General features: G+C 40.9%; 1 protein-coding gene across 1 annotated transcript in view; it reads right to left on the bottom strand.

The window, feature by feature from the left end:
• Positions 1-13,226, bottom strand: part of Lars1 (leucyl-tRNA synthetase 1) — a 58,303-nt gene extending 45,077 nt beyond the window's left edge. The window contains exons 1-5 of the mRNA XM_027397994.2: positions 13,045-13,226; positions 8,762-8,886; positions 3,674-3,761; positions 3,011-3,091; positions 99-236 (exon numbers count right to left, since the gene is read on the bottom strand). Of these exons, the coding sequence (XP_027253795.1) occupies positions 99-236; positions 3,011-3,091; positions 3,674-3,761; positions 8,762-8,886; positions 13,045-13,050 (438 nt within the window). The 5' untranslated portion in view covers positions 13,051-13,226. The remainder of the gene's footprint in view (positions 1-98; positions 237-3,010; positions 3,092-3,673; positions 3,762-8,761; positions 8,887-13,044) is intronic.
• Between the last annotated feature and the right edge of the window lie 268 nt (positions 13,227-13,494).

Genomic DNA, 13,494 nt, shown 5'->3' with positions numbered 1-13,494 from the left:
TTTCATGTGACAGGCACCTGCCAGTGTTGGGTATGCACAAATATCCAGAGAGGTGAAAACTTTAGGCCTGACAACTGAAACATAAGTAACCACCAGACCTTTTTTCCTTTGGCTTTATCCTTCATTATCAAATCTCCAGGTTTGACACTGCTTTGTTCCTCTTCCTCTTCTTCCTCTGGAAAATCAGGAGGGCAGCCATACAGCTCTATTTCTCTTTTCAGCTTGTCAGCACATGCCTACAGCACAACAACAGAGAGTGCCAAGTTCAGAACTCGGGGGAATAAAGCTGTTTCCAAGGCCAACTAAAATCTACTTTCTGACATTGTGTGCAACGTCTACACATATATATTTTATACATATCACTATAGAAAGCTCAAATGATGCATATCACATGCCTCAAAATCCTATAATGTAGTTTATATTTTATTACTTGTCTACAGTACTCAGTGTAGCATTCTGATACACTAAACAGAAGATAAATGATAAGATCCATAAAACATAGTATGTCATTTTGGGTAACAATATTAATGGTTTCTCATTTTAAAGATCATCTTTGTAGTGGAAGGTAAATTCTTACCCTCTATTAGTAATCAACACTCCTACCAGGTAGACAGGACAAATATTAAATTAGAAAACATACTGACATGAAGTGATTTATCCAAGTCTAAGCTGGGCTTTCTTCCACAGCTCTTCCCAGCTATACTATGAGTTCACTCCCCAAAACAGAGGAAACATCAAAGAAGAGTTTCAGTTAATAAGTAAGATACAATTAGAAGGGGACTACTGGCACACACAGCTGTTCTGGAGGCTGAGGCAGAGGGATTAAAAGCTCAAGATCATTCTGGGTAATTTAACAAGACTATCGCAAAATAAAAATTAAATAAAAATACATACATAATTCAAGTTTAGAGAGACTATTTACCTAGTAAAGCAAAGCCCCGCCTCTGCCTCATAGCCCACTACTGAAAGGGAAGAAAGTCACCACCATTTGGTTTAAAGATGTGATCCAATGTTAAGAGCACTTGGCTACCATGTGTAAGATCCTGGGTTCAATTTCCAATGCCACATACACAAAAGTCATCATTTTGCAACCACAAATACAGTAATTAAAATAAGCCAGTATTATCAAAAGATGCTAAAACCACTAGACTACTGAATAATAGGCCATTCAGAGGTTCTCAATAATGTCCCCATAGGCTACTTTCTAAAAACTAAAGTCACCCTTAGAATGAGGAACTCGATCATGTATTAACTTAATGTTACTAAAATGGGACAAGCTATCATTGTATGCTGTTTGATGTGTCACAATGGGAAGTTTATACCTTATCAATACAGTATTCTTTTCCAAGTATCTAAATCCAAACATTCATTAACATCATGACAAACAACTAAAAGGTCAGAAAATGTAAAAATGTAAAAATCTTGAGATAATCAAGGAAATTTAACTACAGAGAAGACCAAGGTGCTAATATCACATAATGTGACTGCAGTGATGCACAGTATGCCCTTGCTCTCCAGAGATGATTGATAAAAGACAAATGCATGCTATAGAGGAAAGAAAGATGCATGCTACAAAAAACATGAAGACTACAAGAGAGAGATGCATACTGCAAAAGCAAGATGAATGCTACAAAAGAGATGCACACTACAAAAGAGACATACATTATAAAAGAGATGCACTCTATATATAGAGATGCACACTAAAATATTCATGGAGATAGCAAGACATCTGCAAGTCAGTTTCAAAAACTACACTGAATAACTACAAGAAAGGAATGAGTGCCTAGGTGTGAGCTGACAGAGCTAAGCAAAGGCAACAGACTACAACAGAATGTATTACTTATTCCCTGTACCATCCTTTCATCTCTTCTGCAAGTCTGACACCTGCCCAAACAACAGGATGGAAAACAAGAAGTTCCTAGGCTGGGGGTGCAAGCTTAGGCATTACAGTGCTCACCTCATCCATAGGTGTCCTAGGATCTAGCCCCACATCATACACACCAAGCATGATGGCACAGCCTGTATTTCCAAAACTTACAGGGTAGAGGCAGGTCATCCTTGGCTACACAGCAAGTTCAAGGACAGCCTGGGCTACATGAGACCTTCATCCTTTTTTAGGGGGGAATGGGGATGTTAAGAAAGGGTTTCCCAGTAGCTAGGGAGCCTGTCCTGGAACTTGCTCTGTAGACCAGGCTGGCCTCAAACTCAGAGATCTGCCTATCTCTGCCTCCTGTATACCTAGATTAGAATCTTTTCAATGGTAGTTTTCTGATCCACTCTTCATAGACAACTACTTCTAAAATAAGCTTTTATTTTGTTTTGTTTTTGAAAAAGGGTCTTGGGTGTTGGTGGTGCATGCCTTTAATCCCAGCACTCAGGAAGCAGAGGCAGGTGGATCTCTGTGAGTTCAAGACCAGCCTTGTTTACAAGAGCTAGTTCCAGGACAGCCTCCAAAGCCACAGAGAAACCCTGGCTGGGGGGGGGGGGGGAATCATGCTGGGCGTTGGTGGCCCACACCTTTAACCCCAGCACTTGGGAGGCAGAGGCATTCGGATCTCTGTGAGTTCGAGGCCAGCCTAGAAACTCTGTCTCGAAAAACCAAAAAAAAAAGAAAAGAAAGGGTCTCATTATATAGATCTAGCTGGCCTAGAACTCACTATGTAGACAAGTAATGTAGACAAGTAAACCAGGCTGGCTGCAAACTGATTTGCTGACTTCTGCCTCCTGAGTATTGGGATTGTTTTGCTTTTTTACACAGGTTCTCACTATCTAGACTTGGCTGGCATGGAACTCACTATATAGATCAGGCTGGCCTCAAATTCACAGATAACCTGCATCTGCCTCTCAATTCCCAGTAACCACATGATGGCTCACAACCATCTGTAATGCCTTCTTCTGGCAGCAGGCATACATGCAGATAGAGCACTCATACCTAAAAAAATAAATAAGTAAATTTTTAAAAAATTAAGAAAAAGAAAAGAGTAGAAGCCAATCCTCTAAGTAATCTTACCTTAATTGGCATACCGGTACAGTGTAACCCAAAAGGAAACAGACAAATTTTTCCTTTTAATCTCTGGTATCCTACTGCAAACTACAGGAAGAAAATCACATTTAAATTATAAATATAAATGGTATATTCAAACAAAATGCTAACTTTGACAGCACTAATTTCCCTCTTTACAGCTTTAGAACAGATATTTTGTCATTGCAAAATTCTACTCCATTATCTTTTTCTGTTGTTTTTCACCAACACTGAAATTTTGAACATACTCATGTCCAGAACCCTGAACAAATAGGCACATGGCATAAAAACAAAAGCATGAAAATTAAACTATAAAAATTATTCTTTAAAAGCAAGAATTTGGGGGACTGGAGAGATGGCTCAGAGGTTAACAGCACTTACTGCTTTTTTCAGAGGACCTGGGTAGAATTCCCAGCACCCACATGGCAGCTCACAACTGTCTGTAATTCCAGGATCCAACATCCTCAGACAGACATACATGTAGGCAAAACACCAATGCACACAAAATCAAACTCAAAGTAGATAAATTATTTTTTAAGTAAGAATTTGAATTCCCTTATTAAAAAATGAATTTTATACATGCAGTTTTATTTAAACTGGTATTTATTATAGACCCTCCATACCCTACCATAGTAAACACAAGAGCTTTACCTCACACTTGGATAGGGAAAACGTGTGTCCCAAATGAAGGCGTCCATTCATGTATGGATATGGGAAGGTAACAAAGTATTTGTCCTTGCTGAAAATAATCATGTGAAAAGGAAAGTACAAAAAAGAAAATGTTAAATTTCTTTCACAATAAACAATGGGATGGAAAGGCTGCCTGGTCATGTAAATACTCTCTTTAAAGTCTAGTTTTTTAAGGAGCTGAAGAGATGGCTCCGTATTTAACAGCACTTGCTGCTTGAGTAAGATAAGCCACATGACAGCTCGCAATCATCTGTAACTGTTCCAGGGGATCAAACGCCCTCTTCTGAACTCTGCAGGCACTGCATTCGCTGATATACTTAATGCAGGCAAAACAACTCATACACATAATACAAAAATAAAACATTTTTAAAAACAAAATAAAGTTTAGTATTTAAAAGATAACAAGTTTGGGTGGGACACAGTGGCACATGCCTTTAACCCACCACTCAGGATCTAAAAGCAGGTGGATGTCTGTGAATTTGAGCTGAGTGTTGTTCATACAGAAAGTCTAGGTTGGAGAGATGGCTCAGAGGTTAAGAGCACTCACTGGCTGTTCTTCCAGAGGTCCTAAGTTCAATTCCTAGCAACCACATGGTAGCTCACAGCTCTCTATAATGGATCTGATGCCTTCTCCTGGTGTGCAGGCAGAACACTGTATACATAGTAAATAAACTGTGGTGATATTTTGTTTGTGTTCTAATAAATAAAGCTTGCCTGAAAGACCAGAGAAGTAAAGATCTATGGCTTTGGAGGCTGTCCTGGAACTAGCTCTTGTAGATCAGGCTGGTCTCAAACTCAAGAGATCCACCAGCCTCTGCCTCCTGAGTACTGGGACTAAAGGTGTGCGCCACCACCACCCAGCCACCACAATAAATCTTATTAAAAAAAAAAAAAAAAAAAGAGGAGAAGAGGAAGAATGAGAGAAGAAAGAGGAGAAGGAGGAGGAGGAGGAGGAGAAAGAAGAAGAAGAAGAAGAAGAAGAAGAAGAAGAAGAAGAAGAAGAAGAAGAAGAAGAAGAAGAAGAAGAAAGTTGTTGTAGGTCAGCTAAAACCTAAAGTAAGACTGTCTCAAAAAACAGATATTAAGTGCCGGGCAGTAGTTGCACATGCTTTTAATTCCAGCACTCAGAAGGCAGAGGCAGGCGGATTTCTGTGAGTTCAAGGCCAGCCTCATCTACAGAGTGAGTTACAGGACACTCGTGGCTACAAAGAGAAACCCTGTGTCTAAAAACTCCCCAAAAATATTAGGGTTATAAGCCTAAAATGAAAAGCTCTCCAAAAAATTAAAATAAGTTTGACTTTGAAAACATTGTATATTCATAAATGACTATTATGGAATAATCTTGAGCTGGGGATATAGCTTGATAGTAGAGCACTTACAGAGCATGTATGAGGCCTGAGGTTAGTCCACAACAACACAGACGAGAAATAAATGTGTGTAGCAAACATGAGAGGTTTAACTTAGACTGAAATACTTGAGTTACAATAAAATTGTTTTAAAACTAACATTTTAAAGATTCTGTACTGCTTTAACATTTAGTTGAAAAAGTAAGACTCCTTTTTTTTTTAATTAACTAATTTATTTAAGATTTATTTATTATGTACAGTATCTGCCTGCATGTACACATGTACACCAGAAGGGGGCACCAGATCTCATTGCAGATGGTTGTGAGCCACCATGTGGTTACTGAGAATTGAACTCAGGACCTCTAGAAGAACAGTCAGTGCTCTTAACCTCTGAGTCATCTCCTCAGCCCAAGACTCCTTTTTCATTAAATATACACACAAAGCAACTTCAAGTTCCTTGGGGAAAACTTTCCAAATATCACACAGCACACACAGTGGAGAGACTTCCTAAATATCACACAGCAGTTACAGTGGAGCACCTTATTAAAAGGTGTTTCTAGTCTCAGACTATCTTCCTTTTTCACAAGAAGATTTGTAACCTATGTATTTCTATCACACAGCATAAATGGCACATTTGTGTTAATTTTCAGCCAGGATGGAAGACAGAGGAGGCAGGGGGATTACTGTGAATTAAAAGTCAGTCTGGTCTACATATTGAGTTCCAGGTCAAGCAGGACTACATAGTGAGATCCTGTCTCACTAAAATAAAATGATCGTTTTATTATGCCATATAATGTAGCTGAGCACTTACAAATACACCCTACAAGTTATAACTCAGTGAAGCCAACTATATGTGCTCTCTCTCTACTCTCCACAAGGGAAAACCAATAACCTCCAGTTGGCTTTTGTCATTCTCTTCCTTTTCCATAGTTTGCAAATATGGAAATGCTCTTCAACAGTATATTAGTGTGGCTCACTTGTAAATTTTATTAAAGCATAGTATGCTTCAGAAAGACTTCTGAAATTTGATCTTCACAATGTTAATAAATTTCTTCAACAATACCGCATATTTCAACAGGTCATTCTTTTACTGAGCCAAGCATTTTGGGGGGGGGGGGGGGGCAGGGGGGATAAGGATTTCAAGACAGGGTTTCTCTGAGGCTTTGGAGGCTGTCCTGGAACTAGCTCTTGTAGACCAGGCTAGTCTCAAACTCACAGAGATCCACCTGCCTCTGCCTCCTGAGTGCTGAGATTAAAGTCATGTTCTGCCACCGCCCAGCTGAGCCAAGCATTATTATGGTTCATTTTTTTATTAAATTTATTTAATGTAAACTAAATTCTAAAACCAAACTACAGAAGCAACAAACAGTGGTTTAAGGTATAACAATAGATACAGTATGCCAGCAATTTCTCTTTCAATTTAAATATATATTACATGCATTCCATTAGAATATAGCTAAGTAGTAAGTAAAGAAGATAGATTTTAGAGTTAGTAAACCCTAGAACAATCTACAGTCACACCTTAAGTGTGTCAGCTCTTAAAAACCAAGCTGGTCTTGCCTGGTTAATACTTGGAAGGGCAGAGCCTTTAATCCTAGCACTTGGGAGGTAGAAGTAGGGTGAGTTAAAAGCCAGCCTGGTCTACATAGTAAGTTCCAGGTCTACATAGTAAGTTCTTTATGTAGCCAGAGCTACATAATAGAGACCCCCCACCAAAAAAAACAAAAAAACCTTGAAAGGACAGAAATATGAAAGACTCAACACTGTGAATTCCTATCAGCTTTGAGTTTATGTGGCCTATCTCACCATCTGTAAAATGTACTTTAATTTATTAAAAAAAAAAAAAAAAAAAAAGTTACCAGGTTGGGGATAGCTTAGGTAGAGTGCTTACCCAGAGTGCTTACCCAGGATACACAAAGAACTGGATCTGATCCCCTACCACCACATAGATCAAGCATGTGTCACACATGCCTATAATCCTAGCACTTAGGAGGTAGAGTCAGAGGATCAATTCAGGTCATTCTCGGCTACATGGCAAGTTTGAAAGCAGCCTGGGATAGTGTGAGACCTTGTCTCAAAAAAAAAAAAAAAAAAAAAAAAAAAGCAGGGCTGGAAAGATGGCTCGGAGGTTAAGAGCACTGACTGTTCTTCCAGAGGTCCCGAGTTCAATTCCCAGCAACCACATGGTGGCTCATAACCATCTGTTATGAGATCTGGTGCCCCTGTGTAGATATACGTGGAAGCAGAATGTTGTATACATAATAAATAAATAAGATCTTTAAAAAAAAAAAAAGCATTCACCTTAAAAGGTTATTAAGAAGCTAAGCATGGACTGGACATGTTCAGAGAATCTGCTGCTCTTCCATCAGACTAGAGTTTAGTTCACAGCACCTACATGGCAGCTCACAACTGTCTTTAATTCCAGTCCTAAGGGATCTGACACCCTCTTCTGAGCTTTGTATGCACCAGGTACCCACATGGTGCATAGACATACATGCAGGCAAAACACCCATAAACATTAAAAAATAATAAGCATAAAAATTTCTTAAGATTCAATGAGAATATGGTATGTTTCCTAACACAGAGTAAGTTCACAGTTAGCTACCACCACACACATTTTTCTTTGTTTTTGTTTTCAAAACTATATCTCTATGTAGCTCTGGCTAGGAACTCACTTTGTAGACCAGGGTGGCCTGGAACTCAAGGATCCACCTGTCTCTGCCTCCCAAGCACTGGGATTAAAGATGTGCACCACCAGCCCTAATTTAACATATTGTGTCACTCTTTTTTTCTTCTTCTTCTTTTTCTTTTTGGTTTTTCAAGACTACTTTCAGTGTAGTCCTGGCTGGCTGTCCTAAAATTCACTCTGTAGATCAAACTGGCATCAAACTCAGAGATTCACTTGCCTCTGCCTCCCAAGTGCTGGGATCAAAGGCATGGCCACCATGCCCAGCTTTTGTAACAATCTTTTTGAGAACAATTACTTTGCTTTTGTTTTTCCTCCAATAATCACTGTCGACAATTTGCCTCAAAATTAGTATCAAAGCAACATAGTATTTATGAAATAAGATCAACAAATATAATACCCTTCAAAATTTTAATCTATATGGGAGGTAATATCAGTAAGAATCTCTCAAGAAAAAACTTTCGTCGGGTGGTGGTGGTGGTTGTGCATGTCTTTTATCCCGGGACTTTTATCAGGAGGCAGAGGCAGGTGGATCTCAGTTAGTTTGAGGTCAGCCTGGTCTACAAAGTGAGTTCCAGGACAGCCAGGACTGTTACACAGAGAAACCCTGTCTGGAAAAACAAACAAAACTTTCATTTTATCAGTCAGTAAATACAAACTTCAGAACACTCTCCTTTGTCAAAATGTGAAAAAAAGATTAATTTTAAAAAACTGTATGGGCTGGCAAGATAGCTCAGGAGACACAGGCTCAAGGTCAACCCTCAGAACCCACACGGTAGCAGTCAACTGATTCCTGCAAGTTGTCCTCTTAATTCCACTCATATATCATGGCACATTACACACACAAATGAATAATTTTTTTTATCTTAATATGAACAAAACCTAAGGATTCCGTAGAAAGAGTCTGACTTGTGTACTGGTGGAACTCCTGGCTCCTTCAGCCCACTTCATATTATACAGACTTCCTCACTTCCCTCTTCCTGGGGCAGCTGAACTTGAGGATCTTCACCCACTTACCTGGTCTGCTTCTGCTTCTCCAAATGAGATGCATTGACTTCAAACACTTTCTCAGCCTCCCATTTCTGCTGGACTTCTTTCTCAATCTTCTTCAAGAAGTCTACTTTCGCTGTTCCTTTTCTTTCCTATTAAAATACAAAACAAGACAGAATGGCTTGCTTTAAAAAATAAGAGCCAAATGGCGGGGGAAGGTGTTGGTGGCACACGCCTTTAATCCCAGCACTGGGGAGGCAGAGGCAGGTGGATCTCTGTGAGTTCGAGACCACCGTGGTCTACAAGAGCTAGTTCCAGGATAGCCTGCAAAGCCACAGAGAAACCCTGCCTCGGGAACACCCCCAACCCCCCCCACAAAAAGAAATAACAATAAAATAATAATAATAATAATAATAATAGCCAGGGATGCTAGTGTATGCCCTGATCCCAGCAGCTGGGAGGTGGAAGTAAGAGGATCAAAACTCAAGTTCACTCTCAATCATATAGCAAGTGTGAGGCCAACCTGGGCTACATGAGAACCTATGTGAAAAACCAAGAGGAAAAAAAGAAGTCAGGTTCACAAAGACTTGAGCTGTTCACTGACAGATCAAATTCCTCATGCTTACCTTAAAATGTAAATGAGCAAGATTAAAAATTAGTTATCGAGCCCAGCAGGGATGGCACAGGTCTTTGATCCAAGCACTGGGGAGGCAGATGCAGGCAGATCTCTGTGAGTTTGAGGCCAGCCTGGTCGACTGAGAGCGTTCCAGAGCAGCCAGGGCTACACAGAAAACTCCTATCTCAAAAAACCAAAATAATAACAATATGCCTTAACTCACAACAAGAAACTAGATGAAAGGAATCCGACTGCTGTCACTATAAAGTAGCTATGTTTGAGGAAATAGATGTTTCACATGATCACAATGTATGCATGCACGGAAGCATCATATGGTACCTCATTAATATACACAATTTCCATGAATCAAGTAAAAAGGCCTGTGTGGAATACAGAGAAGTTCAAGGCCAACTGAGCAACTTAGCAAGACTCCATCATAAATTAAAAAAAATAAATATCAAGAAAGGAAGAGCTGGAAAACTGGCTCAGAGGTTAAGAGCACTGTATGCTCTGCCAGAGAACCTGAGTTCAGTTCCCATCACCACACAGCTGCTGACAACCATCTGTAACTCCAGTTCCAGGGAGTTCCAGATCCAACCCCTCCTCTGGCCTCCACAGGCAGCAGACAAGCACATGGTACAGATACACATATAGGCAAACACATATCTTCGCAATATTCTGCAGTTCATTTATTTTGCTTTGTGGTTTGGATTTTCTTTTGTTGTTTTGTTTTGAAAACAAGGTATCACTATACAGCCCTGGCTAGCCTAGAAAAACTCACTGTGTAGGCCAGACTGCCCTCAAACTCATAGAGATCCGTCTCTGTCTCTCAAGCGTTGGGATTAAGGTGTGTAGCACCAGGCCCTGCTATTCTGCAGTTATTAGGACACTTTTATAAACATCATCTCAACTTTACAACCCAAAGAAGTAGACAACAAATCTGAACTTCAGACAGCAAATGGTGAAAACTGACAATACCATCATCTTACTCCAATTTCTGTTTTCCCTTGTTCTTTTGCCCATATTCTGGCTCCACCACTTCCTAAAAACAGAACCCTAAATAAGTTCTATGCTGGTTTTCAGTCTAACACTCTCTTGATACCCCAATCTATTTTCAGCACAAGTCTTTTGTAAACTGTAAGGTGTTGCAGTGAATACAAATTATATTACTTTTACTTACAGATATTTAACCTTGCAGGATCAGAAACACAGACACACACCACCAGAATAAAAGAGAAATTAGTCCTGCCTCTTTTCTTGAAGTTTTTCTTATCTGGCTCGCTCTCTAACACTTCTTCTCCCATAACCATGAATATGAATAGCCACGGAGATAATCACTTCAAAGATTTTTTTTTAAAGACTTTATTTATTATGTATACAACATTCTGCTTCCATGTACATCTGCACACCAGAAGAGGGCACCAGATCTTATAATGGATGGTTGTGAGCCACCATGTGGTTGCTGGGAATTGAACTCAGGACCTCTGGAAGAGCAGTCAGTGCTCTTAACCGCTGAGCCATCTCTCCAGCCCTCAAAAGATTTTACTATAACTATAGTCTTTTCAAGGTGGGCATGAAATGTAATGATAGGCCATTTGCCTAGCATGTGCAAGGCACTAGGCTCAATTTCCAATAACATTTCCAAAAACAGGGGAAGAGGAAAGAAAATCCATGATCGGGGGAGGGAACTAGGAGAATGAGAAGGGGAGAAGAAGAGGGATGCCGAGGACATGAGGGAGCAGAAAGAATGAAACAGGGGAAAAATATACGATAACAAGAATGGAGATATCATAATAGAGGGAGACATTTTTGGTTTACAGAGAAATCAGGCACTAGGGAAATGTCTGGAGATCTACAAAGATGACACCAGCTAACTATCTCAGCAACGGAGGAGAGGCTACCTTAAATGCCTTCCCCTGATTATGAGATTGATGACTGACTTATATGCCTTCATCCAGCAGCTGATGAAAGTAGAAGCAGACACCCATAACTAATCACCGATCTAAACTGGAACCCAGATGCAAAGAAGGACCAGTGAAGAGCACAGAGGTCCAGACCAGGCTGGTGAAACCCACAGAAACAGCTGACCTGAACATCCGGGAACTCTTGCTCCCCAGTCTGAGAGCTGGAATACCAGCATGGGACTGATCCATACCCCAGGAACATGGGTTTCTGTGAGGAAACCTCAGAAATCTATGAGACTTCCTGTAGAAGCCCAGTATTTATCCCTAACATAGGTGTGGACTTTGGGAGCCCATTCCATATAGAGAATACTCCCTAAGCCAAGACACACGGGGTTGGGCCTAGGCCCTATCCCAAAGGATAGAAAGAAAGACTCTGATGACACCCTATGGAAGGCCTCACCATCCAGGGGGAGCAGAAAAGATATGTGATAGATAAGGTTTTAGTTGGGGGGTAGGGGAGGATGGGTGGGAGAAGGGAACTGGGATTGTCATGTAAAACAATCCTGTTTCTAATTCAAATAAAAAAAGTTGGAAAAAAAGGAAAGAAAGAAAGAAAGAAAGAAAGAAAGAAAGAAAGAAAGAAAGGCTGGCCAAGCTAAGGCTGGGCATTCATAAGAAAAAAAAAAAAAGAAAAAGAAAGAAAGAAAGAAAGAAAGAAAGAAAGGAAAAGAAAATCCATGATCTTCTGCAGAGTACAGATAGGGTTACTTTTAAGCCAGATACAATATTGCACCCCTAAAATTCAACCCCCTTTAAAGAAAGAGGCAGGAAGACTCAGAGTTAAAGCTACACTGTGAGTCTCTGAGCCACCTGGGCTACATAAGACTAAGCTAAAAAAAAAAAAAAAAAAAAAGATTCTAGTGCCAAAAAGTCCTCAACCCTATGGGGACCTTCTACAGATATGGATTACCGTTTTCACCAATCCTTAGCCTGCCAGGCCACCCAGTCCCATACTTCCACTGCCTCTCTGTATCCACCTGTGCAATGGCTTCTAGTTCTAGTTACTCTGCCGTCATCGTTCTTACCTGGAAATACCCTTCCCAGTTATCTCTGCTCCTCACCTGGGAAGGTGAACGTGGCAGGAAGAAAAACCGCCTGTTCTCTAAACCCGTGACCACCAAGCTCAAGAGGAATTAGAGGTATCTAATTCCTGAAAGTCAGTCGCTCCCTCCTGCTAAACTATTTAATCCCCCTCCCAAGGTCTTGATCATACTAGGTAAGAACACTACTATCTCTCCCCAGCCCTTTTGACTTTTTTAAACAACGCTAAGTTATTGGCGTTGGCTTTGAACTCATTCCATAGCCCACACAAGCCTTTAATTTCCAGTCCTGTCTCAGTCTCCAAAGTAGCTAAGATTACTAGACCTGTGCCACCGGGTCCAGCTGCTTAATTTTAAGTTAAGGCATATTTAAAAGTCAGTGGTTCAGAGACACTAAACACATTCCCAATGAGGTGCCCAATTTTTGTTGTTGAAACTTGTACATATTCTTCTCTACCTCTAGTTTTATTTAAAACAGGATGTAATTCCGTATTCGGAATTCAAGAAGTCCCTGTAAAGTGAAGACACTGGCTTAACTAGCAAGAAAAGCAAATGATTCTCCAGGAAACCGGTGCCTCAAGGGAAGGATGTCTCCCTTCCCGGCGACAAGCAGCATGTGGACAGCCCCGAATACCCTAACAGTGGGTTCCAGGGCCCGAACCTGAGGACGCTTTTCCCGCCCAAACTCACCGCCATGGTGCCGCCCAAATGACTCAGGATCCAGCACAGTGGTCCCAGTGATACCCTCAGAGAAGTGGCTCCAACTTTTCCCTCCCACTCGGGGAAGCCTAGCCTCCCAGGACACCAAAGCACACACTTCACACTTGCTGAGGCAATCGCACAGCTCACAGATTACGGCCGGGTGCATCTCGCGGACAGCAGGGAGTTGTAGTTCCCAGACCATGAGTACTGAGAGCCAACTGGCGTCGGTGAACTACAATTCCCAGAAAACAATGGGATACCGGAAGTCAGTGGTAGCCATAGGCCCACTCCCAGGTGTTACCGGAAGTGATGTCACACGCACGTTGAACTACAAGATCCGTGATGCAGTTCAGGATGACGGACCGCCACAAGTGAGCCCTAAAGGAGGTGGAGCTAGAATCGTGAACCTTCTCACCCTGTGGAGCTGTCCTCTGTCAG

The sequence above is a fragment of the Cricetulus griseus genome, chromosome 2, assembly GCF_003668045.3.
Source record: "Cricetulus griseus strain 17A/GY chromosome 2, alternate assembly CriGri-PICRH-1.0, whole genome shotgun sequence".
Classification (NCBI taxonomy): domain Eukaryota; kingdom Metazoa; phylum Chordata; class Mammalia; order Rodentia; family Cricetidae; genus Cricetulus; species Cricetulus griseus.
This window is presented reverse-complemented; position numbering and strand designations above follow the sequence as displayed.